A 17,710-nucleotide genomic window follows, 5' to 3' on the forward strand; every position below is an offset into this window, starting at 1 on the left:
ATTAATTGGTTCTAGCGCTGCCTTAAATAAAATTCAAATAAATGGGTTATCAATTAATATTAATGATGAGAGGGTCCCACACTGCACAACTGTTAAGAACTTAGGTGTGATATTTAATGAGAAACTTGACTGGCAAAACCACGTAACGTCTCAGAGTTCAAAAGCTTACGGTATACTTAGATCACTTTATAAATCATCGCACTTACTTTCGACTGATGTTAAATTGCGCCTTATGCAAGCTCTAGTTCTTCCAATTTTCGATTACTGTGACGTTGTTTACGGTGTTAATTTAACAAAAAAGAATGCTAAAATTGCACAAAAAGTACAGAATTCTTGTATACGTTTTGCATTTAGCTTGAAACGAAGGGATCACATACTGCCTTACTTAAATGACGTTAATTGGCTGAATATGACACGATGCAGAAAACTACATCTGGCCTGCACAATATTCAAAATTCTGCAAACAAAAACACCCACATACTTATACGACAGACTCCAATTTAGACACGACATACACAACTACACGACTCGACACTTTAAGAAACTTAATCTGGACAGATTCTCAAAATCCATATTCCTGTCATCCTTCAAAGCTGCTTCTGCATATTGTTGGAATGCGCTGCCACCAGATGTTGCCTCGTGTGCGACATATAACAGCTTTAAAAGGGCAGTAACAAAAGTACTTCTACACGAGCAAGGACAAATCCTCAGTACACATGACTAGATTCAGCATTCTTACGTTGAAATCAAAACAAAAAATGAGCAGATTCGAACCCAAGATGAACATTTTGATGTGTGTGAATGAGAAAAATTGTTTTTTTAATCTTTTTAGTGTGTTAATTACTGAAATATTTAGAAGTGAAAATGTAATGGAATCCGTATGTTATAGTAGTAATTGTATTTTGTTTGTTTTATTGTAGTAAATTTTGCGGGTTAAGTGGTAGAGCAGCCACAGGCTGAACTTCGCCCATGAATAAAGAAATTCTAAATTCTAAAATGCGGATTGTTGGCGTTTATAGTGATTTTTTTAAAAGAAATGTCCTAAAACAACTAAAAATTCCATGAAATCCAACATTCTTGTCTTTTCTAGGTCATGTTTGTTTACATAGAACATGCAAGTTTTCCAACATTCTACTCAAGAGTAAACTATAGAGTTATACTTATACGTACATGAAATAATTCCGACAGCCACATTAAATCATGTATTTCCCACAATTTTTTCAACTTCTATCAAAACCATTTGCATCACAGAGCAAAGTGACAGGGTTCTAACAGGAGATCGAGTGTGTATCTACCGTCACACGAGAGCCACATCTTCGTATTTGTCGCACGAGATATGTTTTGAATTACGAAGCTAAGTGCGCACCATCGACAGTTGTTGAGCGAGTAATAATGGAGATCAGTCGTTAGGGCATCTGACTACTATGCGAGAGACCCGGGGTCAATCCCCTGCAGGGGAGAACCGGGATGTTTTCCACCTATTCAAACTGCTCCGGCACCCACCCAGCATCATATGAAGCTGGTACCTTGAGGAAACTTTGAGGGATAAAAGTAGCCAGGAGTGTGGTGCTGATCACATCACCCCAACCTTCGGCCATGATCAAGAAAGTGTGGAACCCTAACTCCACACCCCTATACACCTTCATGGGAAAGTGCAGGGGAGCACTTTACTTTCACTTCCTCAAAAATCTGTTCCAACATATCAAACTGTCACGAAAATACGTAGACAATGTGAACTACAATTTAAAATAATGCACAGAGAAAAATGTTTGGATTAACCAAAAAATGGTAGTGGTGAACAAATCGTTTGTTTAAATAGGCATCAACCAAACAATTGTTCACCATTACCAAAAGATTTGGTTAAGTTCTATTTGTTTGTCGTAAACAATTTTTTGGTTACAAAAACCAAATATTATTTTGGTAAATCTAACAAAATGTAGCCCATTTGTTTAGGAAACCCAAATAATTTAGTCAAAATTACCAAACGATTTGTTCAATAATTTAGCAAGGTGGATAGTTTGTAGAAAATAACTGAAGTACTGCGGCACACTTACCTTCTACTTATATAGTCCAGAATCAAAAGGTTGCTCATGGGAGATTCACTTTTATTCACTGCAGTACTTTTTCTTCTTTAATTTATAGCTTTGATGTTCACATATCTTTCGAAGAATGTTAAAGCACAATTTTTCAGTATGATTACAATCAAACGTTCCATTATTTGCTGTACAAAAACTTATGTTTCTTCTACACATTTTGACAGAACCATCTAGTGGCCGGTGTAGGAAACTCAGTATAAAGTAAGTATATTCTGAGGTTTTTTTTTTTTTTTGTTTTTTTTTTTCAGAATATTAGGTTACACAGCAACATAAAGACTCGCTTCGAGTAATTATCTATATACATGAGTTTCAATTTTCGACAAAAGATTTTCATACTACACTCGACGAAACTGGACAATCGTTATTTCAAATTCGAAAGCATGCTCACGCACGTATAGTAAATTTAACCAAACGTTTTGTTTCTCTTTACTAACATATGTAAAAAGGTAAAGTGTTCCCCTGTGCTTAGCACCACGCCATGAAGGCGTATAGGGAGTGTGGGGGTAACGCCCCACACTTTCTTGATCCGGTCGTGAGTGGGGGTGATGTGATCAGCATCACGCCCCTGACTGCCTTTACCCCCCAGGGTTTCCCCCAGGTACCCGTGTTATTCGACGCTGGGTAGGCGCCGGGGCCGCTTCCAACGTTAGAAAAGTTCCCGGATTTGAACCGGCCGGGGATCGAACCAGGGACCTTTAGCATGGTAGTCAGACGCGTTACCGACTGAGCCACCGCGGCCACTTACTAACATATGTATCATTTTGTTTACGATTTTTGATTGTTTTTTTATGCCCATGTTATATGTGTCTGACAGCAAAGACTGGAACTATCTGTACCGCAGTGTAGCTGTCAAATACTTGCCCTGCCAGAAACCTCTTCAGTTAAACGGAGAGATGAAAGTCGGTACATTCAAGACCATGGCTGTACAGGGAGTGGTCCAAGATCTCTCACCTGAAGTGATGCAAAGGGCCCGTGTGTACTCAGCTGTATGGGGTTGTGCACATTCCATTTTCCTTCCGTGAATTGTCTGCCCCATCGTCTGACCATACTATCACTCACAACGTCCGGTCTGCACACCTCACACGATTGCTGGTGGCTCTGTGCCAAATTCTGAGCGTGCAGTGTAGGCTACATCGCAGTCGGAGGGAGACTGTATGAGAGCTGCAATCTTTAATCTAGAACTGTCCTAAAACTGCTGCATTGCAACTGTACCAGATTACAGCTACATGCCACTTCTTCCTGCCTGCATGTGTGTGTGTCGCTCTCCGACCACTAGTGCTGTGTATAGGGACCATTGGAGCTTTTTTCAGGATGCCCCTCGTATATGAACTTTCAGAAGCTTTTATTATTAGTGTTTTCCTGTTTTAATATGTGGTTAGCTAAATTATGTACCTATACAATGCAATTCTATAAATTCCTTGCCTTCAATTTCTAATACCTACATATCCTTTTCGTCAGCATTAATGGTATAACTGCATGTTGTCAGTTTCACAGTACTTCACTTGGATATACTGTACTGAAGCAGAAATCCCATTGATAATGTAAGGAAATATGACGCTTTATTTTGTTCGATTGAATTGTTTCACTTATATGCAAGAGTTAATTTGTTTGCTTTACAGAGAAAAGAGAAGTAGCTTTATGCATTGAAAAATGAGTCCGCACTCATGGTTCTTGCAAGCAGAGGGTTCCAAACCTCAGTGAAAATATCAACATATAATACCGAGAATGTATAAGGAGACTGATAAATTACAAATTCTATTTCTTAATCAAGCTCTCTTCACTCTTTATCTCATTTAGTCGTAACTTTAAAAATAATCAAGTATTTTATTTTAAACTTACTGCGTATGACAAAATTCCGTAATCCTTCTGTAGCTTGTGAATTGTAATAATTTTTCCAAATTCACTATTTTGCAGTTTGAATTCAAATCATAGAGAATAGAGAAATTAAGTCAATTTCATAGAAGATAATATTGGTACTTAACAAAACCATACGTGGATCTGTATGAGTTTGTTATTTCCATTTGCAAAAACATCGATTTTGTTTAGTTTGTAATTGTCAGGGAAAAATATAAATTTTGTCCTGGAAAAGCTGGAAAAATCAGGGAATTTCATTTCTGCTTGTTTGTATCCACCCTGAAGACGTACTTTGGCCTAAGCTCATAGAATTTACTTTTTGTAACATTCAAATCCGGGTGTTCTTTAACGAAACAGGCATATGACAGGATTGTTTGTTTCACCATCATGACCATGTGTCTTTTTTTTTTTATTTTAACACGATCACCAGATTGAGCTCTTATTGTTTGAAGGTCATGCTTTTCAGGAGCTTGGTGACTAATATCATCGCAGTTGAAATAGGCAGTCAATCTCTGTAATGTTTCATGTTCTAGCTCACGAGGGGTAGGCCTATTTATTTTTCTGATGAGATTTGAACATTCAGAAGGGAACATTTCATATATATTTTTTTTTACAATAGCTAACTTCTTACTTGGACTATATGAAAGTTAATCAAATGGTAAAACCCGTTTGACTTTTCTTGTGGCATTTAAAAGAACCAACACTACGTGGATCTGATTTTTCCTTTAGTTTCTGCCTGTATCGATTCTTTCTCTCAGTTTCTTTCAATCGTTTTAACTTCAACTCTCTTTGTGTATCTTCATCGTTGATATTAGCTTTCTTGTCTTTAGCTATTGACTCCCGCTTTCGTTTGGTCTGTCTACTTTCCTCTAGTTTATTTTCTCGGGAAGTTTCACACTCTTTTCTTGACTTTTTCTGGATCTTTCTTTTCCATCTTCTATCAGACCTTGGGCCAAAATCATAGGCTACCTGAAAATCAAACAAACATTGTTACCTGGGTCTAAACTTTCTATAAAACTATTGAAACACAGTAAAAATAATGAATAATAATAGCAGGGTTGCTACGCGACCGGAAAACAGGGAAAAGTCAGGGAATTTCGCATATTTTCTGGAATTTACGTGCATTTTGGAGTTGCAGGAAAACCAGTTACAAAATGAACGAACTGTTCATTTCCACTTTATGTATATTTGAAAATAAAAAGATTGTTAAGTAAAACGCTTATGAGCTGTCAAGCACTCATTTCTGTTAAGAGGCCATTTGGTCAAAATTTACACATTCGCATCACACTACTTAAGGTTTAGTATATACTGTAGTTACTTTTATGTGATCCATTGCTTGTTAATATTAAGTCTTTCATTTTATAATTTTTTGTTTTTTACCACCAGGTTTCTGAAACATGTCTCAGAATAGAGGACCTCGCCGTGATAACAGGCCATATCGTTCCAACTTTGGAGGTGGGTCTGGATTCGGAGGAGGATCCAATTATGGAGGAGGGGGAGGTGGTGGTCGATCACACGTGAGCCCATGGGAGGGTGGTGTTGTCCCCGGAGGTGTTGGTGGACACAGGTCTGGAGGGTTGTTGCCGACACCACCTCAGTCGAACCTCCTCAATCAGTTGTCTTCGCCTGAAGCTCAGCTTGCCTTGGCAAGCAACTTGTTGACATCCCTGTTGAGACCACAGCAGCAGCAACAACAGGTGTGTAGGGTGCATTTAAGTTATTGTTTGACAAGGAAAGTACGGTACAGTGAAACCTCCTTTTTATGTTTTAGGGGACCAAAGTGAAAAGACATTTTTGTCCATCAGGCCGGTGAGAATTTCATTCTTAATGCAAGAGAAATTCCAAAATGTGGAAACATAAAATGAGAGTTACCCTGTATATTGCTCAAGGAATTCTCGTAGAAGAGATAACACCCAACTCATGTCCCTGTGACAATGAATTTAGCATTCCACATATTGGCATGTCCACCCTTACTCTTGTGACCATCAGATAATTTTTACTTGTCATAAAATTTACTACTTGAATACAGTACTATATATTCTTATTCAGTGTAGTTGTTACTATAAGATCAAAACCTTCGTGTTTAGTAACCCTTCAGTAAATAGTAGTATAGTAATCTTCAAAATAGATAAATGAAATGCTCATGACTAGAAAAAACTTGCTAAACTTGAAGATCAGTTTATGTTAGGGGGATAAAATATGCAGTTGTATAATAAAAAGTTGGTAACTGGTTTACATATTTATTTGAAGATCAAATTAACATTTAAAATGCTATGAATTGTACACTGATATTTTAATGTAAACAACATAAATTGAATACAGACAGAATTTGACATTAAAGCCAAAATCAAAGATGCTTTGAAACTGTGCGCATCTCTCTCTTTTCGTTCTTTTTGCTGTGTTATAAGTTTTATGCTGATATGTTTTGAAATCCAAACAAGGTATTATGTTGTGCTTTGGTAAGTATGTAGCTACATGAAGGATAAACAAAATAAAACTTATAATGTAACAATATGGGTAACGATATGGCCAACAGTGTTGCAAACTCAAAAAGAATTCTAGAAGAATGTACATCGACAGACAGTCTGCAAAGATTTGAGCATTGAATGTGCTACTGTTCAGTTTACTACTCATTGATACTCATTAAGGTCTCGTTGAGTAAACTGAATTTTTCTTTTACGCAGGCACCCCCTTTGCTGAATTTGGGTTCAATGAACCAGTTGGGTGGCTCCATGAACCGGTTGGGAATGGGAGGTGGAGGAAGATTCCAGGATGGCCCAAACAGACGCAGGAGGTTAGATGGACGCAGGGATCAGTTTGGCAAGGTTAGTACTCTGTTTCAGGGAGGTGTCGTTGAATCACCCACATGAAGTGAAGTTGTCATTGTACAGCAGCGGTGAGCAAAAAGGATGGGGGGGGGGGGATAGGTTGCTTTTGATCTGCCACTAATTTCTTGTGTATGCAATCAGTTTTGAATGCATCCGTAGGCCTTTGGAATTAAAGTTCATATTCAGAGTTCAAATTGTTCTTTAGCCATGTGGCAGGAGTGGAGTCCTAACCTTATTTTCTTATGAAAACTAGTGGTAACAGAAATGAACATCTTAATTATTATGGCACTATGTTTGTTGCCAATGGAATGAAAATATTGTGTTTTGTTCTATCCAGTGTATACCGAGTTGATGAAATGCAACTTGCTGATGTCTTTCTTTTTAAAGGGGGCACCTGACCTAGTCACGCATGTTCTTTGTGATTTCTTCAGCCATTCTGATAGTTGTAATTAGCTAAAAAATGGCAAAAGGTAGTTAAATGTAGATTCTGATGTGGCAAAATTACTTTTGACCACACTTTTTCTGTTTCCTTATTGGATAGTTACTGGCAGCTAGATTCCGGAAACTGGGGTTTCAATTTCACACTCCGTTAACTTCTGTTCATTGTGATTTCAACCAATTGAAGTAGCACATCCAAGTGAAAGACACTTCAATGAAAGTTAATGCTGCCAATTGCCATTTGTATTGCAACTATTAGCATTGTAATTTTTGCTTCCTGCTGTATTTACATTCTCTATGTATGTAGCATTTGCTTCTTACGGGGTCAAGAGTGTTAAGGCTGGTGAATACATTACATACAGTCACTACAGAGATATATGTGTGTGCACAGCTTGACTCGAGCCTTTTTGCAGATACTAAGAACTTTTGCACCATGCTGATTGTGTAATGATGTCTAATCAATATAATTATCTTCATTGGCTAATATAAACTAGCATTGAGTGTGTGGGTGCTAATTTACATGAAGACAATTTTGGTGTCCTCAAATGCTGTCACTCATGTATGCTTGCATGTAGTCAGAATCAGCTATCAAATTCAGACAGCTTTTTAAACCTATCAGAAAAATATGTAAGATTTCATGTGCAGTACTTGTGATTTCCTGGTATCACTTACTTGGGGGAAAAAAATGCTTTTGGTAGCCTATGTTATTTTTGTGGAATGTAGGAACCTTGCCTACATACAGACCAATCATAATGTTGTGCTAACATGCTGTTGTCAAATTGTTTCATAATGTACCACACATTTCCGGCTCATTGATGTGTGTAACCATAGATCAGAGTGATGAAAGTTTTTTTACAAGATCGGGTGAAAAGTATCCATGAAATGAAACAGGTTTCCATATTTCCAACCTGCCTGATTTCTAACAAAATGTGTGAGATTTAAGTTTTGAAACTAGACTTCAATATTTACCCACCCAAAACTGTCAACTTAGCAAAATATGATTTGGTAACAAAAATGTCAGTTGCGCAAAGTTAATTTATACACTTCCTAGGGCCACACAATAAGGAATAAAACAAATACAATTATTACTTATTCTTTATTTTTTCCATGATATATATTTTGCAAGATGAATTCTTTCGATCAGCATGACGCTTTGAAAATCTGCCGAAGCATTATATTTTTTATGTTTGACAATGTAAGAAACAATTGATCTTGTGAAGCTAAAGGCTATGGATTCGAATCCAGACTAAGGCAGTATTTATGGTTGTTTCTCATAAATTTTGTCCAGTATCAATTTACATCAATGAAATTGCCCATTGTCTAATAATCAGAATTGCATAGCAGCCCAAAATAGCAACTTGCAACATTTTCTACACTGCTTGGATTAAACTTTCACCATAAAAACAGCTGTGGCAATTATCACAGGATATTTTCTTTCTGGACTTATTCTTTCAGTGCTGGGAAGCTCCAGGAATCATATGTTGCTAAGTCTGAGTTGTAAGGAGGATGTTTCAGTACAGAGTTTTTGCACACCTTCACTTGTCTCATTTGCAGTTCAGATACTACAATCAGCTTCTCTTGTTAAGATTCCTAAGTGCTTACTTCACGTGCATGCGATGCATTTCTATAATGCCAGTGTGTTGAGAATGAGGTGCCAAGGAAGCTAAAAGGTTGTATAAAGTGTACATTCTTCCTCGTACAACAATTTATTGGCCATCCATAACCACAGTGTACAACCTCCCTAAACACACTTCATTATTCACTTATATGTTCCTGCCCTTCGAGTGCATCAATTGTTTAATCGAGTTTCGTAACTTAATAATATCACATCTCTTCCTTACTCACAGGAATGTTTTCTTCTGAATACTGAACCTACGGCAGCTTAGCTATAAGTTCAGGCATGTTCTAGTATGGCCACACCACCAACACTTTGCAATGTCCTCTTTCTGGAATTATAAAACGGACATTCTCTTTCTTTGCTGTTCTTTTACTTAGCTTTTGTAGCTCTTTGGTTAATCACAACAGAGGCATTGTCCTTGCTTTTGAATCTGCATTTGCATTAACCAACAATTTGAAAGATTGAAAATTGTGTGGGAGGAGAGAGGTTATAGCTTTGAACACACGTCATTCTGTTGCTATGTATAGTGGATGAATTCAGCTGGATGCTTAACACATGACCAATATAACCTTATATTTTCAAATTCTCTTATTCCTAACAATTGTGTCATCAGTTAACCGCTTGCCCTCCCCTTCCTTGTGCTGTTATTCACTCATTTTTATGTCATCGCCATTGTCACAGTTTGAGAAAAGTAGCAGAAAGTTATATGAAATAACTAGTCAAAACAAATGTGTTTATTTCTAAGTCCAGCATATTTGAGTATTCATTGTTATATAAATCCCTCACATATATCATTAAGTCAAGCACATTCTGTTTTCACCTCTGCCATTGCCTGGAAAATCATATGTACTAAAATTTTGTGCATGAATTCTATTTTTTGGACAATATTGTAAGTTTGAACAGAAGACAGATTTCTTCCAATTTATCTTGATGCATTCCTAACCATGAGAATTTAACCAGAAGTAGAAAATAATGATGTAACACAGAAGAATTTATTTTGACACGTAAAATACCCTTGCAGGAGCATTGAATGTTCTTTTTCACTTTTTTTTTTAAGTATCTTTTCTTGCTGACTAATTGGCTATCAGGAAGAATCTATGTTAAACCGGGATTGAGTGAGTGGTAATCTAGAAATTACAACTTAATCTCGTAAAATCTTCACGTTAGAATTTATTGGTAATTCTGTTCTAGCAGGGTGTCAGTTAAGGCAATCTTCGGCTGGGTTGTTGATCGTTTGTTTGAGTAATACTTTAATACACTTTTTGTAACACCAGCAACAGGAGAGCCCTATTATTGCTTGCTGGGCTTACGTACTAGAGAAATATGTCCTAAGGGTTCAATGCTGAGCAGTGCTCAACATCGTAGAGCTTGCATTTTCTGGTAGGCAAAGTTTGAAGCGTTGCTTGCATCTTACCATCTACATTATATTTCTGTAATGTCTTGAGAGGCAGGACGCATTGGCACTGATTGTATATATGGAGATATGGCAGATAATATAAGCAGTGAATTGGTGATAGAAAAAAACTTCGGTGTGGGATTTATTGGATTTGATAACTAGAAAAGTGACAGGTACCTACAAATGATGGAGTCCAAATGAGAGCATGAACACACATTCAAAAATCCAGATCTGAAATCTGGTTCACTTCCAGTTCCAAAATTCCGTACTCTTTTTACTACAATTATCGCCCATTCCTGTGGTTGGTGTTCTCTTTCATTGTTCTTGAAAACCTTTTTACAGGCATACACATTTTTATCTCTCATATGAGGAATGTGAATGCCGGCCTCTATTCGAGCATTGTGGTTTTTTTAATGTATATTTTATCTCCAAATATTCCTTTACCCAATATTCATCTGCTGTATATTGACAAATGCGGTCACATGGTCTTTATATAAATGAATCATTCATGTGCACACCTAATTGTGTTAACTAGTTTTTGCAAGTTTTCTGTTCTCAGTTTTGCCATGTTACCTGATTCAGCACATCAAAATGCCTTCCGCCAAAATGTAACCAGTGAAGAAAATGGTAACATTACTTTAAAACATTGTTTAATAACAGTAATCTTGTGTGTAGATACCTTACTTTGACTTAAAAGTATCTTCTCAGATTATCTCTTGATACCAATGTATGTACCTCATTTTTCATCTGTTTAAGTTTAACAATATATTTGCACAATATGATTACTAGATTTCCATTTTGAACTTCAGTGTAAGCACAAAAAAGCAGATTATATAAATCATTTCTTTTTCTTTATCTGAAGGCATCATTACATGAATTCATTGCCTAGATAAAACATCTTGAAAGTTTGTAATTTTTTTTAGAAAAAACACTAATTTGAATAAAGCCATGTTTTATGCTTCAGGCTGATGATTGAAGACTTGTGCAGTCCTTTACCTGTTGTAAACAATTCTCCTACCCTTAAAAATTTCAGCAGCAGCTTGCTTGCTGAGTTACTGACCCAAGTACTAAATGTTCTTCATTTAAATCCAGGCAAGCTGAACACCCCTCAAGCACCTTGCTTTAAATCACAGTTTAAAATCATCAGCTGTACTTTACTGATTTTTTCTACCTTCAGGTGTTCCCTGCAGCAAATTTTCTTTCTTGCTGTCCATCGGATGGCAACACTGTTTGCTGTTCCTCTGAAAAGTTGTTAACAGTTTTGTTCATTTCATTACCCTTTTCACATTGCGCCATATAGATGGGAAATCGTAATCGTGACACCATGCAAAATCGCCGATCTCCCAAAGGTCAAGATCGAAAAGGAAACCAGGGGATGGGGAAAAGCCGAACCAGTGATGGAAAAAGTATCTCGAAATCTGGCAAATCTGACAAAAAGGATGATAAAAGTGAAAAAGATAGAGAGGATGCTAAGAGTGGAGACGAGCAGACCGAAGAGGACTCGAAGAGGTAAGCTGTGGCCATAAACAGAATACTTTTATTACTCCTCCAGTTCTTCTTCTGTTAGTCTTTCATTACAGTTCACAAAAGTTTCTCGCCCAGATCTCTCACTGTTCACAATCTGAAGTGTACACCTTCCCCCTTCCAAAAAAGAGAAAGCAATTTTTTAAAAATCTTGCATGTCTCCTGAACCATCTGTTCCACCGTATCCTCCATGGATCAACGTCCGAAGATGCTGGACCAATCGGCAGAGGTGGTTTGGTGAACATTTTCCTGCATATATCCTTGTTTCTGTAAGTTACATCAAACCATCTTTTCTTTTAATGTTGTTTTGTGTAGTATGAAATGACTGTTTTCACGCAGTCTCTTCCACATCTTTAAGTAGCATTTTTTATCACTTATTTTTTCCAGCAAACCAAATGCACATGACTGTGCAGAAATATTTTTTCAATTCGAATTTAAAATCTTCAACTTCGAAGAGAACATGTGCATTTCGTACATATGGTAAGAATTGCAATATTGATTTTTCATGTGAATTCCCATGTGTTAATAACCAGTGCCTTGATTGGGTGATTTGTCTTCTGTGAATTTTATGTATTTACAATTTATGTAAAATTATTCACATGAATCAACTATAAGAAACAAAAACTCAAAAATTTTATTTACAGCTTACAAGATATCTTCAAGTTTTATTTTTTCAAAAGAAAACATCATCAAATACTCTAACAATTGTATTGTAATCTTTCTTTTTTTAGTTTCATGTAAAATCGCTAACATGAAGCTAAATTCTTTTACTGCTAAATCAAATTCGATGTGCAGCTTCACTTGTGTTTTTCTGATGAGACAACTGAAGCTAAGCTATAATGTTTCAACAAAGAAACTACTGAACGTTCTTCTGTGTTCCACTTGTATTCACACTGCTGTTATGTAACAAAATTCCATAAGAGGTGGCAACACTGTGAAACACTGAAAATGGTGTGCTTAGATGTAAAAGGCGCACCAGAAAACAAAAAACAGGCTTTCTGTAATCATGTCTCAATGCCCGATAAACAACAGCTCCTTTGATTCAGAAACAATAGTTACATCTTTCAAATGGCCTCAGCTTATTTGGATATCTTAGAAAAGAAGTTTTCGTAGAAAATAGTGTGTGTAATTTGTGTTGTAAGTATAGTTCGGTTGTAATGAATATTATAATAATATAAAATGAGAAATAATATGACTGCTATTGAACTCGAATGGAATAGAGGGAAATAGAAACAGGGATGAGGAAGAGCGAGAGAGAATGAAGATAAAATACATTTTGACAGAATGTGTTATTGGATGTTTAAATGTTTTGATGAATTTCAGTAACAATTTTACAAGTATATGGGAAGACATTGTAGTCAGAAAATGTGCAGTGTGATCTACTTTTATCTCTTCTTGCTACAGTGTCTTGACAAAGCTTCTATTTTTACGAGTACCTAGTATCATCTTTAAACGTAAGGCAATTGCAAAAATATGTTAATGTTGACAGTTGCATAATACCCAGGCTTATATCAGAATTTTTTTTTTTTACGTGAGCTAAATTAAGAAATTAAACACTATGCTCAGGATGATTATTGTTTGTGTAACTTTAAAGTTAATGTGTACTTTTCTATTTTTAGTCTAGTGTACTTTTTATAACTAATGTTTATAAATTTGTTGGGTAAGAATATTAACAGTATACATGTGGGAGGCAAGTACTTTTTATTCATTTTGCAACTTGTTTCCGTTATCTTCCTAATCTTCTTTGCCCTCCTTTTAAAGTACAAGAGAAGTCCGTAAATGGGACACAAAGTTATGAGATAGCTGATAATTGGTAGTTAGTAATTTTATAAGTTGTCAGTATATGGCAGAACAATCCAATTTGATATGCAACACACTAGATTTTTCCTGTGCATGTGAAGGCAAGAAGTTTCCACGTCATAAAGCAGTACACAGGTGCATTAATAGTCTGCGAGACACTCCATAAAGTTAATGATGATCACCGAGAGGTCCTGTTGAGACTACATTGGAAGTAAATGTGTGGAGGGTGGGAGAGATGAGTCACAGGCATTGTAGCAACTACATAGAATTGGGTATTGTCGTTTGGCCAACAGCGTAACTGGTAGAATTTCCAAAAAGTGTGCCTGCGATGGTGCACATCTGACTGAAGAACACGTCATGAAGTCTTGCGATATCAGTATCCAAAGATTTTGCTGCTACAAGTTCTGTGGCACTAATAAAATGATGTGTAAGTTTACGGGTATTTACATAAATTACATTAAGAAGTATTTTCAGGTTTGTATCTTGCATAGTGCGTTTTCCTGCTGTATAAATTGAACCTTTCTGGTCCCGAAAATGCAAAATATTATAAATTTTGTGCCCCCTGAACACTGCCGGATCCAAATTTTGACCTCCCCCCCCTCTACCTACCTACCTTCAAACACACACATGTATATGTGTGTATATATATGAATGGCGTATTGCAGAAAGGGACCTGAGTCACTTTTGCACAATTCTGAGAAAAACAATGAAAAATCATATAATATTAATAGTGTAAGAAAGAAATGTGCCGTTGTTGGCTCAAATATTCAACATAATGAATAGTTAATTTTGCAACCCTCAATGCACCCCCCTGCAGTATGCTGCTAGACACAGTGGAGATGAAAAAATTAACTCCGATACCTCAAAAATGTGACTCAGGTCCCTTTCTGCAATAAGCCATTCATATATAATCTGTGTGTGTGTGAAATTCTTCATCTCATGTTGACAAAGTTGCATACAATGTCCTACAGGGTGATTCAAAAGTCCCCCTGTAAAAAGTAGTGGAGTTAGGCTGGGTACAATTGGTCATGATAGAAACAGGTTATGCTTAGGAGGAACCACATTGGTGTATTCCAAGCGGACGTCTGCCATATTGAATTCAACTCAAAATTTTTAAATAGGAAGGGGGTGATGTGCATAGACACAATTTCTTTGGAGATTGGAGGGCGGGTGAAGCTGAGTAAAGCATAAATACTGATTTCTTTATGTTTTCTGGAAGGGGGGGGTGGGTGTGGGGTTAAGTTGGGACTTAATACATTTGAGTTAACCTTTGAAAGAATGTAATTACAATAACTACCTTTGACAACAAAACATATATCAGGGTATTCTACATCTAACTTTATGAGCTTGGCAAAAAATTCACTGTATTACTGTGATTATGTAATATGTAAATTAAATGTAATACTTTACACATAACTTTTGACTGAGAATTTGATTATCATATTTGGTTTTAATATTTATTCCTACAATCCTTTATAGAAGTTTAATATCTTCACACATATTTATACACAAAAAAGGAAGGCCCAAGATAAAATTTCCATCCAGACTAGATGAATTTTTGGCACCCCAACTGTCCACCTGTCATAATATATCAAGCATTTTCATTAACTCATTGTCGGTTTGAAAAAGGAAATAGTAAGCACAAAAAAACATTCAAACTGAGTGAATTGGACATTATTGATTCTGTGTATTTCAGAGCAGAATCTTGCGTAATTTCCCACTTCTTGTGTACAGGAAATGTGGGAAAGTTTCCCACCGTATTTGACTAAAGGTTCAGTTCAAACATGCAAATGTAAATTGGTTGATGACACGAAGCATACAACTTCATTTCTCTTTACACTCTTCAATAGTATTGGTTATTACCATATATTCATCTGTTCATAAGCTTTTTTCATTTTGTAGATTCTAAGTTAGTGGTTAGTGCTAAGGAAATGTTAATTTTTCATGTTTCTGAAAGGTGTGAGGTGCATTTTCCTACCCTGTTTTGTCATGAAATGATACGAAATGAACTGAGAGATGCGAAATAGACTCTTAAACACGAAATTTACCGTTTATATACCGATGCGACACTTTCTGAAGTCTGAAGTGTCCTGAGAGTTATGCAATTCACGGAAAATTGATTAATTCTGCTGTAAATATTTGAGAAGCAAAAATGGACTCCTTTATACAGGAATAAACTTAATATTCTGGTAATGATTTAATGTTCTATTAGAAGGGATATGTTTATTTTGTGAAATAGTGCAGTTTTTAAATCAAATTTGGGATTATATTCAAATTTTTTAGAACCAAAATTTCATTTTATATGGCACTGTTTCACAGGTATAACAGCAAAATTTCATTTTATTTACCGCTTTTGAACCGAAATTGACTGTTTTTATACCAAAATTTTGCTTTTTTATACCAAAAATATATGCCTTTTCGTATTACAGTACTTTACTGATATGCATCTGTGTGTGTATAGTATTTTATTCATATACAGAAGCTGAATTTGTGTTTCCAGAATTTCATTATCCTTTTCTTAAAAGGCAATCTTCTAGATGTGAAAAAAATGTTCCCTTATTCATAATGTACACAGATCAACAATTTTTTTGACGTGTGATAAGTGAGAGGTTATATCTACCAGTTTGAAGTGTTAAATACCGTATTTAGCCATGTATAATGCGCACTTTTTTCCAAAAAATTTGCCCCCAAAAACTGTTGTGCGTATTATGCACGGAATAATTCAGACAGCCAACATGAAACCGTACAATCTAGTTCCATGATTTTGGGACACTTGCATTGATTTTTCATGTGTACGGAACCCTATCATGTTATATATTGTTGTAAAGCTTAAATCCTGCATCCTGCAGTTTCTGAATAGGGAAACATTATTCCATTCAAGATAACGACACTAATGTGAAATGCAGTTGAAATAAGTTCATCACAAAATGAAGGAACATTCTGATTTTTATGGTACTTTGGATGAAAGAAAACTTAGGGAAGAAGATAATAAAAATTAAAATGTATTACTGGCCAAATATGACATACATGGAGTGTGTAAATTCCTTAATGGAAGAAATCTTGTGCTGGTAACTGCTATTTAGAAGGTCCTGAATGTGCCTCGTATAAATGTTACATTAGTTACGGAAAGAAAAAGTTTATATCTTGAAGTTCTTTTAGATAAAGTAAGAAGGAATGAGCAAAACCACATATAAAAGTTTGAAGGGGATTTCAAACGATTTTTCACTTTGTAATGTAATGTTCTGCTACACCAAGAAAAGCAGTGCAATTCTGGCGGAATTCGAGCATGCACCTTCCGTGACATGGGATGCATATAAGCAGTATTTGTTGGGCAAGAAATATAGAAAATAACTTCCGGAGCACTGCAAACCCATAACGTATTTTTGATCTCGCTTTCTACTATTACAGAATAAATAAGGTGGCTAAAGAGTGAAAGCTTTGGGATGCTAAACACAGTGGAGAGGGAGGAGGTGGCATCGGTGGAGACTTATTGTTTACACAAAGGATATTTTCCTCTTGGTCCACATAGCAACAGGTGACTCATTGAATAGGTATGATGTCATTCACTCTTGATCAGCATAGCAACAGCTTTACGACCTACAACTAAGAAAGCCATTTCTTGAAACTGGATTGTACTGCCCATTATATACGAGAGATAATTTTTTGTCAAAAACCAGGGTGCGCATTATACACGCGTAAATACGGTAATTGTTGTTTTAAGTCTACTTTATGCACAAATAGGCTAATCAGGACTGGACTTACAGTTTAAAGTGGGATCCAAACCATTAAGCCTCCACCGGGTATTGAACCTGGGACCCTTTGATTACAAGGTGACGACGTTACCACTACGCCATTGGGAAAGTGGACATATGGAGTGTTAAGGTGCTTATTCTTCAGCATGTGGTGAAATTGTAGTCTTTAATTTCATAAGTCACTTCTTTCCAATTTTTGTATTGTTCACGTACCTTGAACACACAAAAACCCAGAAATACTGGCTGTGATCCAAAAACTCGTTCACCTGCAGTTTCCATGGTGAACTTCTAGATCTGCTGTTCTTGTCCATTTAATTACACTTTTCATTTTTCTTATCTACAAATCTTGCTACAAAATAAAATTAGATTGGCTATTTCTCCAAAGAGTTGATTATATTATGGAT

At 36.1% G+C, this 17,710-nt stretch overlaps 1 protein-coding gene across 1 annotated transcript in view; it reads left to right on the top strand.

Moving 5' to 3' along the window:
* Positions 1 to 17,710, top strand: part of Pep (Protein on ecdysone puffs) — an 87,411-nt gene that overhangs the window by 21,623 nt on the left and 48,078 nt on the right. The window contains exons 2-4 of the mRNA XM_083144691.1: positions 5,337 to 5,647; positions 6,635 to 6,775; positions 11,531 to 11,739. Coding sequence (XP_083000817.1) covers positions 5,348 to 5,647; positions 6,635 to 6,775; positions 11,531 to 11,739 — 650 coding nt within the window. The 5' untranslated portion in view covers positions 5,337 to 5,347. The remainder of the gene's footprint in view (positions 1 to 5,336; positions 5,648 to 6,634; positions 6,776 to 11,530; positions 11,740 to 17,710) is intronic.

The sequence above is a fragment of the Lepisma saccharinum genome, chromosome 23 (assembly GCF_977018435.1).
Source record: "Lepisma saccharinum chromosome 23, izLepSacc3.1, whole genome shotgun sequence".
Taxonomy (NCBI): domain Eukaryota; kingdom Metazoa; phylum Arthropoda; class Insecta; order Zygentoma; family Lepismatidae; genus Lepisma; species Lepisma saccharinum.